The sequence below is a fragment of the Cicer arietinum genome, chromosome 7 (genome assembly GCF_000331145.2).
Source record: "Cicer arietinum cultivar CDC Frontier isolate Library 1 chromosome 7, Cicar.CDCFrontier_v2.0, whole genome shotgun sequence".
NCBI classification, from domain to species: Eukaryota; Viridiplantae; Streptophyta; class Magnoliopsida; order Fabales; family Fabaceae; genus Cicer; species Cicer arietinum.
In genome coordinates this window covers 18,191,710-18,214,651 of record NC_021166.2, presented here as the reverse complement: position 1 = coordinate 18,214,651, position 22,942 = coordinate 18,191,710, and the positions used below count along the sequence as shown (strand labels likewise).

General features: G+C 30.4%; 1 protein-coding gene across 2 annotated transcripts; it reads left to right on the top strand.

Annotated features, from left to right (window-relative positions):
• Window positions 1-598: 598 nt before the first annotated feature.
• Window positions 599-17,204, top strand: LOC101502069 (DNA (cytosine-5)-methyltransferase CMT2). 2 transcript variants are annotated; one of them, XM_004509498.4, is made up of 22 exons: window positions 599-1,113; window positions 5,059-5,472; window positions 5,693-5,727; window positions 5,843-5,945; window positions 8,958-9,062; window positions 9,146-9,265; window positions 9,429-9,522; window positions 9,947-10,152; window positions 10,258-10,323; window positions 10,407-10,646; window positions 11,442-11,500; window positions 11,583-11,649; window positions 11,769-12,098; window positions 13,602-13,670; window positions 13,754-13,840; window positions 14,084-14,171; window positions 14,662-14,780; window positions 14,856-14,960; window positions 15,592-15,635; window positions 15,723-15,792; window positions 15,865-15,968; window positions 16,451-17,204. In XM_004509498.4, exons 1-22 carry the CDS (start codon window positions 877-879, stop codon window positions 16,968-16,970), a joined length of 3,282 nt encoding a protein of 1,093 aa, XP_004509555.1. In that variant the 5' UTR covers window positions 599-876; the 3' UTR covers window positions 16,971-17,204. The 2 variants fall into 2 exon arrangements, with proteins under 2 accessions (XP_004509555.1, XP_012573783.1); XM_012718329.3 differs by having other exon boundaries at window positions 972-1,113; window positions 5,051-5,472.
• Window positions 17,205-22,942: the final 5,738 nt, after the last annotated feature.

The following is a 22,942-nucleotide window of genomic DNA, read 5'->3' as shown; positions in this document are numbered from 1 at the left end:
TTTTTTTAAAAGACTCTAGGTTTTTCCCAAAAATAAAATAAAATTAAATGGACTAGGAAATATCCTATTGTTTTATAATAAGTGATTTATTCAATTATTTTACAAATGTTAAGAAAATGTATTAATAAAAAAGTTAAATTGATATTCTTATGAACACTATTATTATAAATACAAATCAAAAGATATCAACTTAAAAAATATATCATAAATAGTATTAACAGAGAATATAATTAGCAAAAATAATTAACCTTTCTTTAAAAATTAATAAAAAAATAAAAAATTAAGATAATAATTTATTTTAAATAATTTACAATTTTGAATAATGAAATTGTAAATATTGTCTTTTAAATTTATAAAATATTAAATTGTTCCATCAAATTGTCTAATTCCATCAAAATGTCTAATTCCATCAAAATGCTTCTTGAACATTTTAACTCATAAAAAAAAAACTTGATGAAATGAATATTTTAACTCAACTTTGTACCATTTAAAAAAATAATTTAATATTTAATAAATTTGAGATTTTAAATTAATACACACTTATAATTCTAACAGGACGATGGTTTATTATTTTTTACAAGTAAAAATAAGGAAAGTACAAAAGCCCTAAAGTGGTGCTAAAGGCATTGTGAGTCGTGACCAAGATGAAAGAAAGAAAGTAGTACTTCTTGATCTTGGTTACTGTGTTGTTAGATTAGATGCTTTTGCAGTGAAACAAACTTCCATCCCACACTACTTTTTACCTCACTCACACAATTGACATTTCCCAAACACATAAATTACACCATTCACACTGAAACGGTCAAAGCAAAACCCAAGACTAGATGCAATTCCAAAACCTAACATAATCCAATTTATATTTTGTAATTCTTTCAGATGACGGATAAATCGCCGAAGATGCTCCTATTAGAGCATGCAGCCGAGCTCCGCCGATCTCCTCGGCTTAAATCGCCTCCTACCGCTGCAAATCGCAGCAATGTAGGTTCGTCCGGCAAATCAGGGCGGAAAAAGGGTGAGATTGCTGTGATGAATTTGTCGGAGGAGAATCGACGACGGTCGCCGAGATTTTCTGTTGCATCTGAGGGAACGGGATCTACTTCTCGTGATGTTAAGGTGTCACTCAATTTTCTCTCCTCTTTCTTTCATTTTTTTGTTTGTATTTTGTGTGTGATTTAGTAAGTATCCATTGTTTTAATCTTTACGGTTTTACTACAATGCAATGATAATCTCCATTAATTTATTCTTTTTCCGTTTAAGAACTATTTCAATTTTTGATGTGGATTATTTGTTAAAATATTTCAGAATGTGTCATAACAAAGCTACATTACGAGAGGATTTTGTATAAAAAATTACCGAGAGATTTGATTAGATAACTAAATATAAAAAGTTTTAGATATACTAGTATTCCTTAAACTCTAAACTCTTTTTGGGAAAAGACAAAAACATACTCATTTTTAATATGCTCGGATATAAGCAAATTTATTATCTTCGCTCTTTTAATAGAATTTAACGAGCAAATCAATGTTTTTTTTTATTTTTCTTTTTTTATAATTATGTATGCCGGAGGAGCTTAATCCTTAATAACGTTGTTGTCATTTATAAAATATTATTACATTTTAATTAATTTAAAATTTATTTTTAATATTACTTGAACTATTTATCATTTTCTATAATACTTATATTTATTTATTTTTTCATTATATCTATTTTTCTCTTTGTAATAAATAAGTGAGAGTATTATTGACAAAATAATTATTAATATTGCTCTGTTCGGTAAAATTTAACTGATAGCTGATAAGCTAGTTGCAGTGTTTGGTAAAATTAGTTGTTTAATTATCTTAAAAATGTAAAATGACATAAAATAATATTCTAAATTAATAATAAAATTTATATTAATTAATGTTTAAATACTTTAAAGCTAGTAATTTTTTTTATTAATTTAAAATTTATTAACCTAATATATTTTTATATATTATTATTAAATTATTTTTTATTAGTAAAATTTTATTTTAAAATATATTCAACACATATGCATAGAAGGTACATGGAGGAGGAATTCAGGTTCTCCTTCTTATAAAGGAGAACGAGACCTTTCATATTCCAATTGTAGCTAATTAGTTTTATTTTAAATTATTATATTAAAAAAAAAGTAAAGGGTAAAAAAAGAATCTAGTTAAAATGATAAGAGTGAAATAGGTAGAAAAATTGATAAACTATAAACTCATAAGTTAATTGAAGTAGTTTATTAAAAACACTAAGTTTATAAATGAGAGTTACCTGGAATGCCGTGTCAAACAAAGCCTAACTATGAGCATATATGTTGTTGTTGTATTAAAAAAAAATATATATGTTGTTGCTTCCATTGTTGGTCATGGAAAACGGTCTACTTACTCCTACAGTCCTTCTTTTGGAATTTTTTTTTGACGTCGTCCTACTTTATAGTTAGTGTTTAAAGAAGTAATAAAAGTTGCATTTATAACATTGTACCTAGAAAAAGGTGCGTATAACACAAATCTAACCATTAAATTCGTTTAATTCCCCAATATCAGATTTTATTTGAAAATTACCTCAATCAAGAGGGCATGAACAACAGGCTTATTAACCAAGAGTTTTTTTTTTTTTTAATAGAACAAGCAGGAATTTCTTCAATCCATAGTTCAATCTAGGGCTGACAATTGACAATGAACCGAACTAAATCGAAAATAGTTCGAGACTCGATTTGATAATTAGCTCGTTGGATTTGGTTGAAGAACCAAATGAGTTGAACTTGAGTTGAAAATTGAGCTCGCTAAATAAATGAGTTGAACTTGAATTATGTATAGTTCGACTTGTTTGACTCATGAACCAATTTATAAATTTAGCTTGTATAGTTCGCTAAATATATATATTTATAAATTTTATATAATATTTTTTGTATGAAATAAATTTGACTTGGGGGTTGTTTAAAAAAATTAATTTAGGTATAAGTATTAGAATGCTTGAAGATAATGTTGAACACATTGTAAATGTCATTTTGAAACGAAATAAAAATTATTAAAAAAACTAATTTTAAGACGTTCTTTATATCAATTGAAAGCTACTAAAATGTCATATAACTCCATTGTTTATAGGAAATCAAATTTGGCCTCTAATGTAGTAAAAAAATTGTCTGCAGGTCTAAGGTGAGATATTACATTTTTTGCTTAAATTAACCACTTCCCGTGATCCTATTTTGAGTTGGAAATATTGTTTTGAGATAAAACTTGTGTGTTTTAAAAGTTAGAAACAATGTATATAAGTTTTATTTATATCATGAAGGTAAATAAATTATTTTGAAGTGTTATATTATTGCTGAAAGTTGGTTATTTAGTTATGTTCAACACTTAGTATTCTCACACTCAAGGAACTCTCTGAACTCTGTACCTTGAGATTACAAGGCTAAGCTCTTACCAATCTGATAGCGTTATGATGTGATTGAATGTTTATATAAAATTTCATTACTTTATAAACTAGGGTGATGCTAACGAGAAATAAAAGAGAAGATTTTGTGGGAAAAGTCAATTTTTAAAATTTGAAGTTGTTGAATGCACCACTTCTAAGATTATATTTCTATATTTAGTTTCTTAATAAGTGTCCTTAAGACACTTGTTAGTATTTTTCATTAAAATATAATATATTAGTAATGGATATTTTACTTGTCAAACATTTGATGGATATTTACTTATATTAAAAAAATATAGTATATCATCAAATCAAATATGAATATTGTGATCAAATATAAGCTTATTTAAATTACTATAGTTTTATGCTATTTATTACAATGTTTAACCACCAACATGGCAGAAGCTAACATCAACAAAACCATACCTCAGAGTTAACTCACAGAAGTACATAACAAAGCCAATTAAGCATGAAACTTAACCATCAAGAGTACTCAACCACTAAAGTTAGAAGCAAAACATCAATGCTTAACCATTTATGAAAAAAGCATTATGCTTAACCACCATGAACAGAAGCTAAAATCATAACATCACAGTCAGTAAGTAAAAACCAAAAGCCAAAAAGAAAAACCCCAGTATTTCAGCACACAAAAATGCAGTGAGCATTCAGCTCACTGACTCCAAATAAGACTGCAATCAAGGGCCCAAATCTACAATGGGGTGGAAGCCATATGCTGGACAAACTCCACACCTAAGAGTAAAATGCTACCAGTAAGCCATAACCAGCAAAGATCAAGGGTTCCAAAGGCTTTATAACAAGATGCCCTTCAATGTATTCTCTCGACTTATAATAGTAGGTGTTGTTCTACCAAGTGCCTTGCTATTAAGGAATACAAATGTATTAAATGCAAATGATACTCAATTGCAAGATGGTGAGTATAAATCTCTGAGGGTAACATTTTTGATAAAAAATGAAAAATGATACATTAAGTGTTCTATTTGTAGTGGTTAGTGAGCACTTACCTAATTTCTGTAACTAGCTCTAACTATAACTAATTAATATTTGTAACAAAAATAACTTTTTGGCACATCCATAGTCCGTTTCTAACTTGCTCCAATAAGCTCACAATTAGCTAATGAAAAGTTTACTACTTAAACTCCAATGATTTGGTCTAGTGGTAAAAAGATAGGTATTTGATCTGCAAGTTGCGGGTTCCATCCTCATTAGTACTATTGGAGGGAGTCCTAAGGTTTTCCTTACCTTGGACTGAGGTACCATCTCCTCACCCTAAATTTTGAATTCCGAAAAAAAAGTTTACTACTACTTATAAAAATCAGTCTAACCAAATTTCCTCTTTGATTATAGAAAGGATGTACCCCAAAAAAAAAAAGAAGAAATAACCCATACGTAAACGTTTAATTAAGTTGCTTCCCCAAGCGACGTAAAATTTTCTAACTGTGTTGTTACCTAGTTCTTACGTCCACAACCTAGACTAATTTTTATGTTTGTGTATCTTGTTGTTTACTAGTATTATTTGTAATTACACATGGGCACAATGTACTGCAGTGTTGTTATACTTTTGATTTATTTCATATTCCATGATTTAAAATTCTGTCTACTGATTCTTGAGTCATGCAGCGGCAAAGATCTTCGAGACTATCGTCTTCAAACGGGAATGAGAACTTGCAATTAGTTTGTTTTCAAGAAAAAAGAAGCCCAAAAGTAGTTCACAAAAACAACAAAAATATAAAGTTGATTTCTACTTCCATTGAAACCTTCTCAAGAAACTATACTCCTGAAGTTGATGATCCAGAATGCTCAACACTGTCTCTGGAGGCAACCATATCCCCAACTTGGGTTGAAAATGGCCGAAAAAATTCGGATTACTTTGCTTTTGCTCTGTTAGATGGCAACCCACCAAAAAAGAAATATAAAACATCTGCGTCTTTAATGAATGGAAGTAAGAATGAGAAAAGCATTCCTTCATTCATTGGTGATCCAATACCTGATGATGAAGCTCGCAAAAGATGGGGATGGCGTTATGAATTGAAGGTTGTTGACCTGATTCTTTTAGTATGCTTTTCATGCTGTTATAACTACAATATGCTGTGTACAAAAAGAAAAAAATATTAACCATTTTCTTTTCCCGTAACAAGTTGGTCAATGTCTGCATTCTTTGTTTTGAGAAATGAAAAGGTCTGTTAGTTTCTATTGATTTCAAAACATTGCATTCCATATTCTTTTTATCTGATTTCTCTGTTGAAGCTTGCAGGACAAAAAATGTAAAGATCAAGTGTGCAAAATAAAGTAAGTATCAACTTATTAATAAATTCAAATGCAGTGCTTTTAATGCTCTTTCTTAGATGATAAGTTTTCTAATTTTTTCACTGTATTTTTCTTTTCAACATTGTTGATATCATAGTGAGGATGAAGAAGACGAGATAATTGTAAATGTCAAATGCCATTATGCCCAAGCTAACATTGGGAATTGCATTTTCACTCTTGGCGATTGTGCATTTATAAAAGTAAGTTCAGAAAATACAATTTATTATCTGTTCCTTTGTCACCCATCCAAAACATGTTGTAGATGAACTGTATACATTAATTTAGTAGTGCAACTAGAATAACCATGATTACCAACTGTTTTAAGTTTGGATTAGTCACATTAACTTTTTTCAATTATTATATATATATTTTTGAGCTAATCCTACTTATTGCTTCCATATCTTTCCACAACATTTCATTTGTACCTAAACTTGTGCAACAACAATTTAAACAAGTTAAATTTAATTTTGCAAATTCTTAACTAAGGTTACATATGTAGCTTATTTCAGATCCTTTACTTCTCCTCTAAATTTCCTTTAGTGTAACTTAATCACTTTACAGTTCCTATCTTTTTACTTCTCTCCTTATTTTACGAAATAATGCATAGTAATTTCCAGAAATTGTAATTTCTTAGACTAATCATAATAAGAGTTATTATAGTACGTCATTAAAATTTAGTCTCGAGTACATAGGCTCAACTGTCATGTGCTTTGGTGGTGTTTTGAGGTGTTACGGAGCATCCTAGAAATCACATGTTACATTGTGGTGTTATTGGTGAAATGATGTCACATGAGACTGAAAATACTAATGAAGGTGTTCCAAGAAGTTTATTACCAAGTTTATTATTACATCCTCCAAACTTGCCGACATCAAGCTTGACAGAGACGGTGAGAAATATGTGCATTAAATGTATCTAGTTGAAGTTAGTCTTGGAGGAATGGGAAATGATGGACATTTAACAGAAATATGCACAAAGGATTTGAAGGCAACAATGGTATGGAATAAATGCATCTTGGCCTTACTCGTGGATACATTTGATAGGGGACTTGGATATTTATTATTCATAGCAAGACCGTGAATGAGTTGTGAATTTTTCTAAAATTTATTAATGAAATATCCGACAATTTGATTCGCATTTATACTCTTTTGCAAGAGATTTTCTGTCACAAATAAGATAAGCGTAAGCTGATGGACTATTTTCTAGAGTTCAAGAAGTATACTGAGGAGTTGACTTCTCTTTTAGCATGCATATATGTGAAGGGATGCTAACCCAACAAAAGAAACTTATAGCCTTGAGTTGGCTTTCTGGTCTTGATTTGGAGTATAAGGTTGTCTGGTATTGATATGGAGTATAAGGTTGTCTGGTCTCAGATTTTGTCCCGTAAGAAAATGGATAATCTCACTAATGTCTTTTTTGGGGTGGTGCAATCCTCTTTGACCATGATGCATCTCAAGCATAATGACACATGAGGTCAAGTTTCTTTCCTTACGAGGAAGCATACTATTGAATGCAAATAGGCTTATATTGTCAAGGTGAATCCTGATGGTTATGTGGCTCACTTGAAAGCACGACTAGTCTCCAAGGGGTATGTCCACACATATGGAGTTGACTATACTAATAGTCTAATACTTCCCCCCAGGGGTATGTCCACACATATGGAGTTGACTATACTAATAGTCTAATACTTTCCCCCGTTGCTAAAATTTCATCTGTTCCCAGTCTTATATCTCTTGTTGCCAAGCATTTCTGGCCTTTGTTCGAACTAGATGTGAAAAATTCCTTCTTGCATGGTGACTTACAAGAAAGGTGTACATGGAGCGACCACCTAGTTTTGTCGCTTAGCGAGTGTCAACAGGTGTGTTGTTTAAGTCTTCTACGTCTTGAAGCAACTACCTAGGTATTGGTTTGGAAGATTCAATGAAGTGGTTCCGACATTTCGATTGAAAAGATGTCAAAGTGATCATACAATGCTTCTTCAACAACCCAACCTTGGCAGCATGTTACTTGTAGTGTATGATGATAATATTGTAATTACAGGAAGTGATGGCGATTGAATTGACAAACTGAAGACTTTTGGGCATGGAAGTTATGTATTCCAAGATGGGGATCTTTCTTTCATAAAGGAAGCGTGTTCTAGACTTGTTGACCGAAACTGGTCTCATGGGGCCAAACCATGTGAGACTCGTATGGAGCCCACAATTAAGTTGACAATAGATGGAGCTCCTTGCCACTCTCTCTTTCTTCAATCATAATATTTTTTTGTAGTAATCTAGAAGGAATAGAAAAATGGTCATTTTATTGTGCCAAGATTAATTGGAAAACAGGCCCTTCTGTCGATGATAGAAATCATTCATCATGCAACTTGCACATATTCGTTAATATCTCTCTTAGAATTTAGGTTAGGCCTAACTCAACCCAAAAGTTAGGTGAGGATTGTCAAAGCCTTATAAGGGAGTATTTTGGCCATATGTCTAGTCAATGTGGGATCTCTATAGACTCCCTCACAGCCATGTACTAGACATTTAGAACGTGAACAACTACAAATGCATGAGTTTTATTAACCTGGTAGGATCTTATCATTTGTGTTATGATTGAACGAGTTACAATATTGACTCCCCTTTCCTATCCTAAGTAGGACCTAGATTTTAACTTCCTTGGCTACTGGGCTATTCCATCTCTATCTGCGGCTGCAAAATCTGTTAGAGCAAAGCATATTGCACCTGTCTAACGTCGCACCAGACCCGATTCCGCTATTGCATGCTATAGCGTCACTATTAACAACATAGATCTTAACATTATCATTTGTCCTAGCCACTTTTTTCTAAAACTAAACTCTTTTTTAATGTTTGATATTTATTTCTAAATGGTGTGGAGTAACTAGAGATTTTCACGTATGGTGTTAAACATGTGGAATTGATTTAACTAGCTGGTAGACGAAAGGGTCTATTTGAATCTTTTGGAAATCCCGGGATTCAAAATTTCATGGTAAGACCAGTTCAAAACAAAGTATATAGATGCCAGGGGTTGCTTTGCATTTTTTATTTTCACATCAAATTCATCAAAACAATCTGCTATATGTTCATGTTCATCAACTTTATTGGTATGGGTGTATGCAGTGCCCTTAAAACATGCTTGTGAGTAAGGCTAGTAATATCAGTCTTGTGAACACATTCAGAGCTAGTTATACTTATATTCTATGCAATTCTTACAGGGTGAAGGAGCACAAAAATATATTGGCAAGATTATTGAATTTTTTCAAACAACTGATAGCCAAAACTATTTCCGGGTTCAATGGTTTTACAGAATTCAAGATACAGTGAGTACCGAGTATGTCATGACATTTATCTAGTTATGTTGAAAGAGATGTCATTATAACTGTTGCTTCTGACTGATTCTCAGGTTGTCAAAGATGAAGGTGGTTTTCATGACAAGAGGCGTTTATTCTATTCAACAGTAATGAATGATAACTTAATAGATTCCATAATAGAGAAAGTCAATGTTACATATATAACACCTAAGGTATGACAAATCTCTGTTAAGATCTTTCTTAATTGGCTTGCTGATTTTCTCACAATTTCATCCGATGAGGGACTGCTTCATTTCTTGTCAATTTTGAGGTTCATATTTCTGTCTTTGTATGTAGTAATTGCTAGCTCTTTTTTTTGTTTGTAACTTCTTGCAGGTTGGTCTGAAGTTGAATTCTGTTTTACCATCTGACTTCTATTATGATATGGAATATTGTGTTGATTACTCTACATTCCGCAAAATTCCAACAGGTGTGTCATGAGGGGAGTCCAAGATGCTTTTGTTCTTCTGTTTAATACCAATTTTTTCTTTGTTTAATCTACCACTAAGTGAAAGTATTAAATGGAAACTGAAGTGAATAAAAAAAACGGTTTTAGTAATAGGAAGCAATTCTGTACATATGCGTCTTGCAGCTTTTATGATTGCTTGATGAATAAAAAAAAAATTTGTAGCGACCTCCAGGTTTTGCTAAAAATCCATATATTCTCCGTCATATCTATTATATACTTCTAAATTTCACCAGTTCTTAAGTTATCAATATTAGCATCCTTGAACTGTTGAATTGAAAACAAAGTGCAATTTCTTCTATCATTTAAAGATATTCAAACTTAGTTCATCAAATGTGTCCTGTTTTGTTCAGATTTATATCTAAAAAAGGTCTATACTTTTCCTTAGGTAATGCTGTTGATAATACTAACGAGTTATCACAACCTGCTGTTCCTGAGAATCTCTCAATGGAGGCATCTACTATTACCAAGGATCTACCTTGTCCTGAGTCGCACAAGACAGAACTGGCATTACTGGATCTCTATTCTGGCTGTGGTGGCATGTCAACTGGATTGTGCTTAGGCGCAAAAACATCACCAGTTAATTTAATCACGGTAATACATGATATCCATATTTGTAATGAAATTATATGTATCCACAAATTATATTCAATGTCATCTATGATACACTAATCTTCTATTGTTTGCTCTTTTGCTCAGAGATGGGCTGTTGATAGTGATAGGTCTGCAAGTAAGAGCTTGAAATTAAACCATCCAGATACACATGTAAGTGCTGACTATCTTCTGCAAATTTATTTGATGATAATTTTTCCTATTCCATATAATGTTTGTTTATTTCTATTCTATAGGTGAGAAATGAATCTGCAGAGGATTTTCTACAACTACTGAAGGAGTGGGAGAAGCTATGCAAACGGTATAGCAGTGACACAGAAAGAACAATTCCATTACGATCAAAGAGCTCAGGAGGAAAGAAGAATGTGAATTCTCAAGCTCAAGATATTCCTGATGATGAACTAGAAGTTTCTAGGTTAGTTGATATATGCTACGGTGATCCCAGTAAAACAGGGAATCGTAGTCTATATTTGAAGGTAATAAATCTAATGTCAGTCAACTTTTGGTTTTTTTTCCAAATAAAACCTTAGTCATCTTAAAATAGTTCTGCAAATATATTGCTTGCTTGTTTTTAGATAGGGGAATATTCATGTCACCCTAAGTGTCTAGTACTTGCATCTTTTTCAAGTTCAGATATATTATTTGATTATAAAATTATGAATTATCTAATACTTGCAATTATCTAAGCATGAGAACAATTTTGACCACATTAAACAAAGATGCTAGGATTAAAGACCTTAATAAATCTAATCCCAAACATTTTGAGATTAGCTGTTTCTGAATTGTTTGGTGAAGCACTAGGATTAAAGACCTTAATAAATCTAATCCCAAACATTTTGAGTATCCAGTCATTGCAGTAACTTTTTATGCGAAGTGATTTATTTTTCATTCTTTTTTATTAAAATAACTTGCATCGTATTTATGAATAACATAGGTTTTAATTGAACTTTCTTTAGTTGTAAATATGAGTGAAAGTTAATACGTGATTTATCATTAACTTCTTTTTTTCTGTTAATAACAGTGACGGAATAGAAAGTTGTCATCTCTAAAATCAAGCTTTCTTTTCAAAGCTCAGATCCTTTTAGTTTTGTAAATTTTAAGATAATGTTGTCATAGATTTTATTAATGTATAAACTTCAACCTTTGTGCTGCAGATTCTACTACACCTGCTCCATGCTTTAATCACAAAATTATTAGTTCACTGTTTAATCTTCTAGATTTTTCCCAATTAAATATGTGATAGTGTTCATGTTCATGAATTTATTTCGTAGGTGCATTGGAAGGGTTACAGTGAAAGTGAAGATACATGGGAACCAATTGAAAACTTACGGTATATAGTTTGATTATTTTCAATGATCGATAACATTAACTATTTTTAGTGCATCTATACTTATTATTTTTTTTATCTGTAGTAATTGTAAGCAAAGCATACAGGATTTTGTGAGAGAGGGGATACAATCAAAACTCCTGCCTCTTCCTGTAAGTAAAATTATTGATAGTGTTTGATATTAAAAAAAATATTATTGACAGTGTAAATTCGATAAAATCTCAAGGGACTTTTGCATTTTAAATAGAACTGTTGCTTAAAATTATTCCAGGGTGAAGCTGATGTTGTTTGTGGAGGTCCTCCTTGTCAAGGAATTAGTGGATATAATCGCTATAGAAACACTGCATCACCATTGGATGATGAAAGAAATCGCCAGATAGTAGTTTTCATGGACATAGTGAGATTTTTGAAGCCCAAGTATGTTTTAATGGAGAATGTGGTTGACATATTGAGATTTGACAACGGTTCACTGGGAAGATATGCTTTAAGTCGTTTGGTACATATGAATTACCAAGCAAGATTGGGAATTGTTGCAGCTGGGTGTTATGGTGTTCCACAATTTCGATTGCGTGTTTTCCTGTGGGGGGCTCATCCTGACGAGGTCTGTTTTATAATTTGGTATGAAGTAAATCTGATGAATGTGGAATCGAATACCAATACATCTCTCTCTTTTAAAAATATCTTTGAAAGTATATGCCTATGTTAATTGACCCAAGTTTAAGGAAATGCAAATGTCTCTTTCCACCAATGCAGTCAACAGCTTGCATTAACCATTAACCATTGTCATTTCTAATAATCATTATTGTACCTCAAGAATAATAACCAACACATTTTTCGAGTAGCTGGGATAAGCTACATGAATCAAATGATGCAATTGTGTTCTAGCAATAGATGCTCAATCAGTTTTAGGCATGATTCTACTGTCCCGTGTCAATCTTTTTTTCTGTCTAATACAGTAATACATTAATTCCTGATATATGGTCCCATGCAACCAATACAATATTCTAATAACTTTTTCACTTATCTTATGCTCCTTTTACAGTCTAATAATCAGTACCATAATGCATTATTGGTTTATCATGCACACTTTTTCCTTTTAACATAAATGGTGCCTTTCTATGAGAAATAACACTAAAATGTTCATCCACTTCGTCACCTGACTTGAATTATATTTTTTTTACTTCTACTATTTCTTTGTCTCTGTATCAAAGATATATAAACTACACATGTTGCATACTATGATGTTGAACTTTTACCTCCAAGAATATGCTAGTTCTTATCCTGCTAAATTTGCATTTCATATATTCCAAAAGTGTGGGAACTCTTACTTGTTTTTCACTAACCCAAGGCATTGATGCAGCTGCTCTTACAAAGATGATGCTGTATTTGAGATATGCAGCATATTATGGGTTACAACCTAGCATTAACAAAATAACACCGTCTATCTATTTCATAAAGATTTATGATGTTTATTTAAAAATCACAAATCTTTAAATTTATGTTCGTTATTGACATTGACAATCTGATATAACTCCTTCTATTTTGTTTGGTATTATTAGGACTAGCTATATAAAATAACAGCACAACATAGGTAGAGTTCTAATATCCATTGTGGCGAGAGAGGAAATAGATCTATCATTTGCATACTACACGTGTTTATATAGAAATATCCCAGATGCATAGATGATAATAGAAGATCATGATGATGAACTTGACTATGGTTCAAGAGACATAAAATGTCCTCTAGGCAAATCTTTAGGAATAAACAATTGATCCCACAAACTGGCCATATGAATGAACTGCAGCCCAAACATGAAATTTGGATGGGTTCTTCTGTTCAACTGGCAAACTCTCTTCGTTGAAGTTTATTGAACATTAATAAAATCAATCTTTAACTTTTAACTGCTTAGCATATCAATTTTACCCATTTATCTAATCCCTTGTATTCATCACATCAAATTCTTGTATGTAGTAAATTTCTGCACTTTGTTAAGAAACATAGCAATTTTACTCAAACATTTATTTAATCACTTTTATTCAGCACATCAAATTCTTGTATGAAGTAAATTGTTTTACTTTTCTATGGTTTGTTATTTTCTTACAGGTTCTACCCCAATTTCCATTTCCAACACATGATGTTGTTGTTAAATACTGGCCTCCACCCGAGTTTGAGGTATTGATCCTTATGCTTCTTTGTAAAAGAATTCTATATGGATTTCTTTCTATTTTTAACCAGCTTTTGACTTTTGTTTGCAGCGCAATACTGTTGCTTATGATGAAGACCAACAACGAGAAGTAGAGAAAGCTATTGTTATTCAAGATGCCATCTCTGATCTTCCTCCTGTACCGACCTACTTTTGCTTGCTTTTTTATGTTTGGACAAGGCTTCTCTAAATTGTACTTGTTTCTAAATTGAACTACTTAGGTTATATTCACCCTTCATTTATTCAAAGTACAAAGTGATATTGGTCAAATTCAGGGTTGAATACATTCATCGTACTTTATACACAGTTTTACTTTTAGAGAAGTCTTTTCCTTTATGTTTATCGGTTTTCAGCATGATTCTAACATAGTTCAATATTGTAGATCACAAACTTTGAAACTCGGGACGAAATGTCATACCAAAATCCTCCAGAAACAGAATTTCAAAGATATATACGGTCAACTAAGTATGGTAATAGAGCCTTCCCTTGAGTGCATAATTTGCAACGAATCATGTAATTGTATTTATGTTTATTTTACACTATTGATAAAACACAATTTGCTTATCCACGTTTCGACAAGCAGTTGTGTCTCAATTTATCTTTTTACACACACACACACGGAACAAGAAACCCCCATACCAACTGGTTTTCTGTCACCTGTGCTGAGGGTGGGTCTCATATGCTGGTTTCATATTAAAAATAACATTTTCATGATAGTTGCTGCTATATTCTTTTTTAATTTGAAAATTAAAATAAATGTAGCTATTTGTTCTAGATTCAATTTATTAAGCCTTGTTGAATTTATCTTAATGGCTGTTGTTCCTTTGTTTTCATCACAGTCTACTTAGTTAACATATGCTTTCTGCAGATCTCATTCTTTTTATTGTTTATGTATTCTTGCAATAAATATCTGGATCAAACATTGGCTCACCTTGTTTCATTGATATTCATTTTGAGTAGAGATGACTGGGTCAACATTAAATGGAACAACAGAGGAAAGGCATTTACTATATGATCACAGGCCTTGCTTTTTGTTTGAAGATGACTACCTACGCGTTTGTCAAATTCCAAAACGGAAGGTTGTATTCTAGGTTAAGTTCATGTGTTGTACTTGTACCATTCCTTGGACAGCCCTTAATTTAATATTACTGCAGGGAGCGAATTTCCGTGATCTTCCTGGTGTAGTTGTTGGAGCTGACAATGTGGTTAGGACACATCCAACTGAGAAAATTCCATTGCTACCATCTGGAAAGCCATTAGTAAGTCTTTATATTGCTTTCTTTGGGTATTAAAACATAATAAATAAATATTCTTAGAATTAGAGTTCTAACTTAACCCCACAAAACCAACCTGTAAGGTTAGGACTGCTCTAGCCTTATAAGGATTACTTTGGTCATATCTCTAATTGACGTCGTTATCTCAACCACTGTTATCAAACAACAATAGCTATGGCCGATTGCTGTGCTGGATTTTTAACCAACCACTATGGCCAATTTTTTTGAAGGATGGCAGCGCCACATCATTTTATGGTGGGAAATGGTGGCTTAAAATAGTGTATTGTTGGCCTTTGGCCACTCACAATCCATAGCACTGATTTCAACGCACTCCTTACATTCAGGACTGGACATCTGAACTGTGAACTACTGCGGGTGAAATAACATTGTAGTAGTAGTTGTAACAACAATGAAAAACAACAACAATAATAACTAATAATGGTTGTATATTACTAACTTGAATCACTGTGTTTAGTAAAGTAAAATTATATTAGATGTTTCTGGCCTTTATATGCAGTTGAAGTTACAGGTTTTGTGGTAGGTTATCTAATTAGATTCATGTTTAGAAAGGTACTAAGTTAATTTAATCTTTACATACCTTACTATTTGGTCTCAGGTCCCAGACTACTGCTTTACTTTTGAGCAGGGGAAGTCCAAGAGGTGATTTTTCCAATTCAATAGTCTATCTAGTGATTTCTCTTGTTTTACATTTGATTACTTTTTATCTATATTTTCACATATATGTAGGCCATTTGGACGGTTGTGGTGGGATGAGACGGTTCCTACTGCACTAACCTTCCCAAGTTGTCATAATCAGGTCTTAACTCGGTCTTTAATTTGTTACAGAAGTCACATATAATTGATTTCTTATAAATTCAAACTCTCGTAGGTAGTACTACATCCAGAGCAGGATCGAGTCCTCACCATACGAGAATTTGCCAGGCTGCAAGGATTTCATGATTATTATAGATTTTGTGGGACTGTCAAAGAAAGGTATTAAACTATTATTTAATGAATATAAAATAGGGTTAAATATGTTTTTCTTTCCTAGTATCATACTAAATTTTGATTGTAGATCCTCTAAAATTTGGGTTATGGTTTTCGTCCCTTGCTTCGTAATAGTGAGCCCTTTTGGTCCACACTATTACCATAGTCAAATAACTGTTTGGAATCTGTTTGATATATCAACACCCAGTGTAATAATTATGATAAAGACACGGATCAAAAGTATTATGTAGAAAGTGGAAAAACAACTGGAGACAGAAACTGAAACTGATATTAGAGGGACTATCATCAAAATTTTGTGTGTATTGTATGTATGTATTTGGTAAGCATACTGATGTATTTTGTAGAACCAGTCAAGCAAATGTGTAATTGTAGTTTCCCTAGTAACACATTGTAATAAAATAGCCAAATACTGAGTATAGTGTCATCCTAAGTCTATCTGTAGTTGACTGTTGTTTCCTTATTTGCAGGTACTGTCAAATTGGAAATGCAGTTGCTATTCCTGTTTCGCGTGCTTTAGGATATGCCCTAGGAACTGCATATAGAAAGCTCAGTGGTAATGAGCCACTTATGACCCTCCCACCCAAGTTCTCTCTTTCCAATTATGTTCAATTATCAAGTAATCGTGTTGGAAACACTCACGGGCATAATATTCAATTATCAAGTAATCATGTTGGCGTCACTGACGAGCATAATGTTCAATTATCAAGTAATCGTGTTGGCGACACTGACGAGCATAATGTTCAATTATCAAGTAATCATGCTGGCGACAGTGACGAGCATAATCTTCAATTATCAAGTAATCATGCCGGCGACACTGTCGAACATAATGTTCAATTATCAAGTAATTGTGTTGGCAATGGCAACACTGACGAGCATAATGTTCAATTATCAAGTAATCATGTTGGTGACACTAACGAGCATAATGTAAAATTATCAAGTAATCATGTTGGCGACACTGACGGGCATAACGTTCATCCTATTCTTTGATTTCATGATAAGTGGAGCTGGTATTTGAACTTCTTGCTGAGCAATTTTGTTAATTTTGCAGAATCGCCTCAGCTAGCTACTCTGTTTAATTTGAATGTATAATCTCATTTATTTGCACAACTACTGTGCTACTATGTAGCTTAATTAAGAGGTAATATCATATCTAATAAATATTTGAACTTCTTTTGTAAGTTAAAATAATTTCCCCACCTAATTTCATGCTTGAAAACACAATATCATTTGTTTTCCATCTCATTGTGGTGGATGGGAATTCCATTTGCTTTAGGATATCAGATGATTTGGTGCTTTTATTTGGGATTTAGCTCTTTAAGAGTGTGTGATTCATTTTAGAGGGTAAAGTAAGGAGTCAAATAAAAAACAATGGTTGATATTGTAACATATCTATGGTTTTTATGCATGTGTTCTTGACATTAATAGTAGTTGATTTGCTGTGGAATATAACTTTGTGGACCGACACACACTACACATGTGAGTGTGACACTACACTCATGCCTTTCTTGTTCTTTGCTGGTGGACTACAGAATCATATTCGCTTGGGAGATTCTTTTTACATCTTCATATATACTTATACTTTGGAAGTACACATTTGAAAACTTTTTTATCCTCTAAATGTCTATTTTCGAACTGGGTATTGGTTTTGTAAAAACAGATGAATTAAAAGAAACTCTTTAATCCCTTTACGAAACAATCCCAATACCTACTTGTTGTCCAAGAGAATCACCACAGACCTGTACTGGTTGGAAGCGTTCTCACGGTTCAACTATCCCATTCGTACCAAGAGCCTACAATTGTAAGCAGTGACGGATATAGGATCTGGTTCAGGGGTGTAAAATATGAGAGTACTTGTAGATTTTGGATGTGTTGAGCTTAAGGTGCAAAAAGAAAATTCTACAGGGATTATAATGCAAAAGAAATAGAGGTATTGATGCAAATTTTCAAAATTCAAAGTATGTAAGTGCACATCCTCTGATCCTCACAAACACTAGATTTTTCCCTGACTGTAAGAACTACCATTTGTCGCATATCATTTGGTCAAATTTGAAATTTATGTGAACTTTTGTTGCCAATCCTAAGAATTGCTCACAACCTCATTTCCTATAACACGAACAATGCACTTGACTAGAAACCATTGTTAACTAATGTTAACCTGCACGTTGTCCAGTATAATTTAATATATTGTTGAATATAAAATAACAACATATAAATTAAAAGTAATGTTTTTGTTTTAGAGTACAATATACTAAAATATTTATGTGTTAAGAGGTAAATAGATTTTTAAATATTATATATAGTCTAATTTTGCTTTAATTCAAAGGAAAATGTAAAATTTTGTTGATTAATACAATCCATGTAACATATATTAAAAATATGATATTGATATTGTTGATAAGATTTTGTAACTTTAGTGATGTAGTCCTTATCTTTAACATTTTTTTCTACTTAGAATTGGTTTATTCAAACTTTTTGTTTTCTTTGAAGTGTTCATTCTAATGATATATTTGTTAAAGTTCAATATTTCTTTATCATAAAAGTTGTATATTTAACTATAATATGTTCTTCATTTTATATGATTTATATTAGTTTGAAAACATTATATTTTTTAAATTTATGTATTTTTTGACATTTCAATTTTACAAATTAATCATGAAAATAATTTTATGTATAAAATTGGTTAATATCAGACTAATCATGTGTATAGTTAAATAAGATAGTCCATTTCAATGAAAAAGTGAATTCATAAAGATTCGCAAAAAGGTATATAGCCTTGAAATAGTTAGATATGAGTGTATACCAATGACTTCTTAGGATAAAGATTATACTCTCTAAATTTTAGTCTAGCAATAGTTAATGTCGTCTTACTTAAAGTAATTGGCAATACAGTATAACGTTGTATACATCAACCCGAAAGTGAATTGTTCAACTTGGCGTAAAAAATGAACAACTTCACATGTCCCTCAAAGTTTTTTTTATATACTCTAAGAGTTCATGATAACTTAATAGAGAATAATTCTTGTGTGGACACAAGAGTTTGGACACATAAAAGTAAAAAAAAATAATTAAATAATGTATAGTATTAAAATAATTAAAAGAAATATAATTTTTTGTGTGTGACAAATAATGTGACCACATTCTTATAGCTACACAAGAATTACTTCTTAGTAGAACGACTTGTCATTATGACTCAAAAAATTAATAAATTTAAGTATGTAAAGATGACGAAATTTTAGTAAAGAAAACTTTGTCGATAAACTCTAAGTTATAAAAATGAAAAGTAAACTTTTGAAGAGTTAATATTGTGTATAAGTGCATGTTTGAACTGGCGGTGAATTGAAAAAATTCACTCAATTTTGGTTAACCTTTAAAGAGTAGTTTTTGTTAAAATTTATGTAGGATCCGTAATTTTGTCAATTCAAATATTTATTAAGTGATAATGTGTGTCTTAGTGTGTACTATATCATTCATTCATGAGTATTACTTTGTTAAAAATAATGTTTATAATAATATTCAAAATATTGCAAGAATTTTTCGCCTATGTTATATATAGCTGATAGATATATGGAAGAAACACTACAAATTACAAAATTGAATTTTCTTGAGGCTCAAAAGTCTTAAATAATAATAATAATAATAATAATAATAATAATATTTTTTATATAGTAAAAATGTTATTTACACAAAACTCTTAAGACAAATGAAAATTTGATACAAAATAATAGTTGGTGTGAATTTATATTTAAACTTCAATTTAATACTAACCAATTCTATATCTACTCTTGGATATGGAGCAATTTCAATTACATTAATTATTGTTACATATCAATAATTAGAATATGAAATGAAATTTTCAAATAATTATTTGCCATGGTCAAGAAATATCAAGAGTGGGTTACCAAAAATTATAGGCAAGAAGAGTTTGTTTATGTTTAAGACATAGGAAATTTCTAGTAGAGAAATGGTTAGAAGTTATTCATTTCCAAACAACTATCTTTAGTATTCTTCATCTTTATTTTATTTTACTTATGAAATATATTTTTTAATTATAAAAAAAAATATTACGAAAGAGATATTCAATAGCTTAGAAAAATACTAATCTCCTATATATGGTCTTCAACAATAATGACAACAAAGAAACAACGTTATTGAAACATTTGTGGACTAAGAATGATTGCATTTTATAATGTCTTTATTCATTGGTAAGTTACTTGAACCAAATACAAGATGGTGGTTGAAAATCAAGAGTGAATCGTTATGTGTGATAAATAATGTATTAAAGATAGTGAGTGAATTGTTCTTTTTTGTATGAGTTATTGAAATGAAAAATTTGATAAGTGATCAAAGCTTTTAAGTGTATTGATTAGAGTTAAAGTTGTTAAATGTATGAAATAATTGTATTTGAATAAGTAAGTGAAATGGTTTGTTTTACTTTACATAAACACAATATAATGGAAGCAAAACATGAAAGAAGTAGTGTGATTTATGAGGTGCCACATCAGAATTTTTGTGAGTTGGGAAATTTTGGAATATGTGGCGTACTTATGAGTTGTCGCCGATAGAATTCGGGAGTCTGTTTTAATATATTATAATAGATGTGGAATTGGTTTATTCAAGCTTCATTGAAATGTTCATTCTAATAATATATTTGTTAAATAGTTATGCATTTCTTTATTATTAAAGTTGTACATTTAACTATAACATGTTCTTCATTTTATATAATTTATATTAGTTTTAAAATATAAGATTTATAAATTTATGTATTTTTGACATTTTCAATTTTATATGTTCATGGTGATTCTGTCAATCTCATTGTTAATTTAAGCATGCACTAAATGATATTGTGTGTCTTGCAGTTTATCATAATATTGATTCGTGAGTGGTAGTTTATTAAAAACAATGTTCAAAATATTGAAACAATTCTTCAAGTGTACAAATATAGGTGATATATATGGAAAGAACACTACAAAGTAAAATAGAATTTTCTTAAGGTTCAAAAACCTTAAATAATAATAATGTTTTTTACATAATAAAAATATTATTACACAAAATTGTCAAGCCAAATAAAAATTTAATACATAATGTAATCAAATTCTATAGTTATGGTATTTTGGACGAAGAACAGTTTCAATTACTTTAATTATTGTTTCGTCTAAATAATTAGAATGTGAAATAAATTTTTAAATGATTATTTGACATAGTCAAAAAAACTTCAAGAGTAAGTTGCAAAAATTTATAGGTAAGAAAAATTTGTGGATGTTTAAGATATAAAAAGTTTCGAGTGAGTAGTGAAATAGTTATAAATTATTCATTTCCAAATATTTATTGTTATTCATTTTTTTTTCCGATTATGATTTGTTTTTTTAATTATAAAAAGAAAAAAATGTTATAAGAGACGCATTCAAGATCATAGAAAAAAACTCAACTCATTGCAATTATAGTTATATATGATCTTAAACAATAATTGACAACATATGAAAAATATTATTAAAGTATTTGTGAATTGAGAATGTGTTACACCAATAAGTGTAGTTTGATTGCATTTCATAATGTCGTTAGCATTGCTTAAACTGAGAATGTGCAACATAGTGTTTTAAAAATAGAAGATAAATCATGATGTGTGTATGTAGTTATACTTGTATTGTGATGCTTTGAAGATATTGGATGATTTGTTCTTTTTTGTATGATTTATTGAAATGAAAGTTTTGATGAGTAATTAGAGTGATAAATTAGAGTCTTGATGTGTGTATGTAGTCTACTTGTATTGTGATACTTTGAAGCTATTGGATGATTTGTTCTTTTTGTATGATTTATTAAAATGAAAGTTTTGGCGAGTAATTAAAGTGATAATGTATTCTGATAAATTTGAAGATATTGGATGATTTGTTCTTTTTTATGATTTATTGAAATAAAAGTTTTGATGAGTAATTAAAGTGATAATGTATTGATGAGTTATTGATAAATTAAAGTTGAAATTGTATAACATATGGAATAATATAATTGTACTTGAATGAACAAGTGAAAAGATTTGCATTACATATTGGAGAAACAAAATAGAATGAAAGTGGAAGATGAGAAAAAATATTGTTTTGGAAGATGCCACATTAGAATTTGTGTGAGTTGATAAATATTAAATGATGTGACAAAAATAAAAATGAATTGTCGTAAATAGAATTTGAAGTTATGTTTTAATATATATAATAGATGGTAATATAAGTCCGTTTATTTTGTGAAAATATTATGTTTTTATTTTTTTAGATGTATGATCATTTTATCTTGATAAAAGACTCTAGAAGTGAATCGTTGTTATCAAGAGACACTTAAAATAAATTATTGTTATGAAGATAAAATAAAATACTAATTAATAAAAATATATTTCTTAAAAGTAATAAAAATAATCTTATGTATTTAGCTTAACACCTTACAATCTATTTTAAAACAATGTTTTAAAAATTGGATTGAACCGACTTATTTAAAAAAAAAAACACTAGAATGGGACTCATACAATTTTTGTATTTTTTTAAAATAATTTTCTATTAATTAAAATTTATGTATTGTTTGAATATTTAATTTATAATTATTGAATAAAAAAATTATAATTTTGAAATATAATTTATAGAGATATAATATTTGTGATGGTAAATTAAAACCACCAAAATATTCGGAAAATAAAAAATCAAATCCGTCAATTTCAAATTGTTTATTTAAAATGAAATAAACGATCAAATCAGAAAGAAAAACAAATAAAAGACTAAAGTGTTATCTAAAATTAAGTTAAAAAACTGGAGCAATTATATCAATATTTAAAATAAACACATAAATATAAAACAAAAAATTTCAAATCAAACACCCAAATATTTAAAAAAAAAAATTTAAGATAAGGTACTTATCCTCCCCAAGAATGAAACTAAATGTTGTTTGTTAAGTTGATTAAATATATGCAATATTGGCTCAATAAG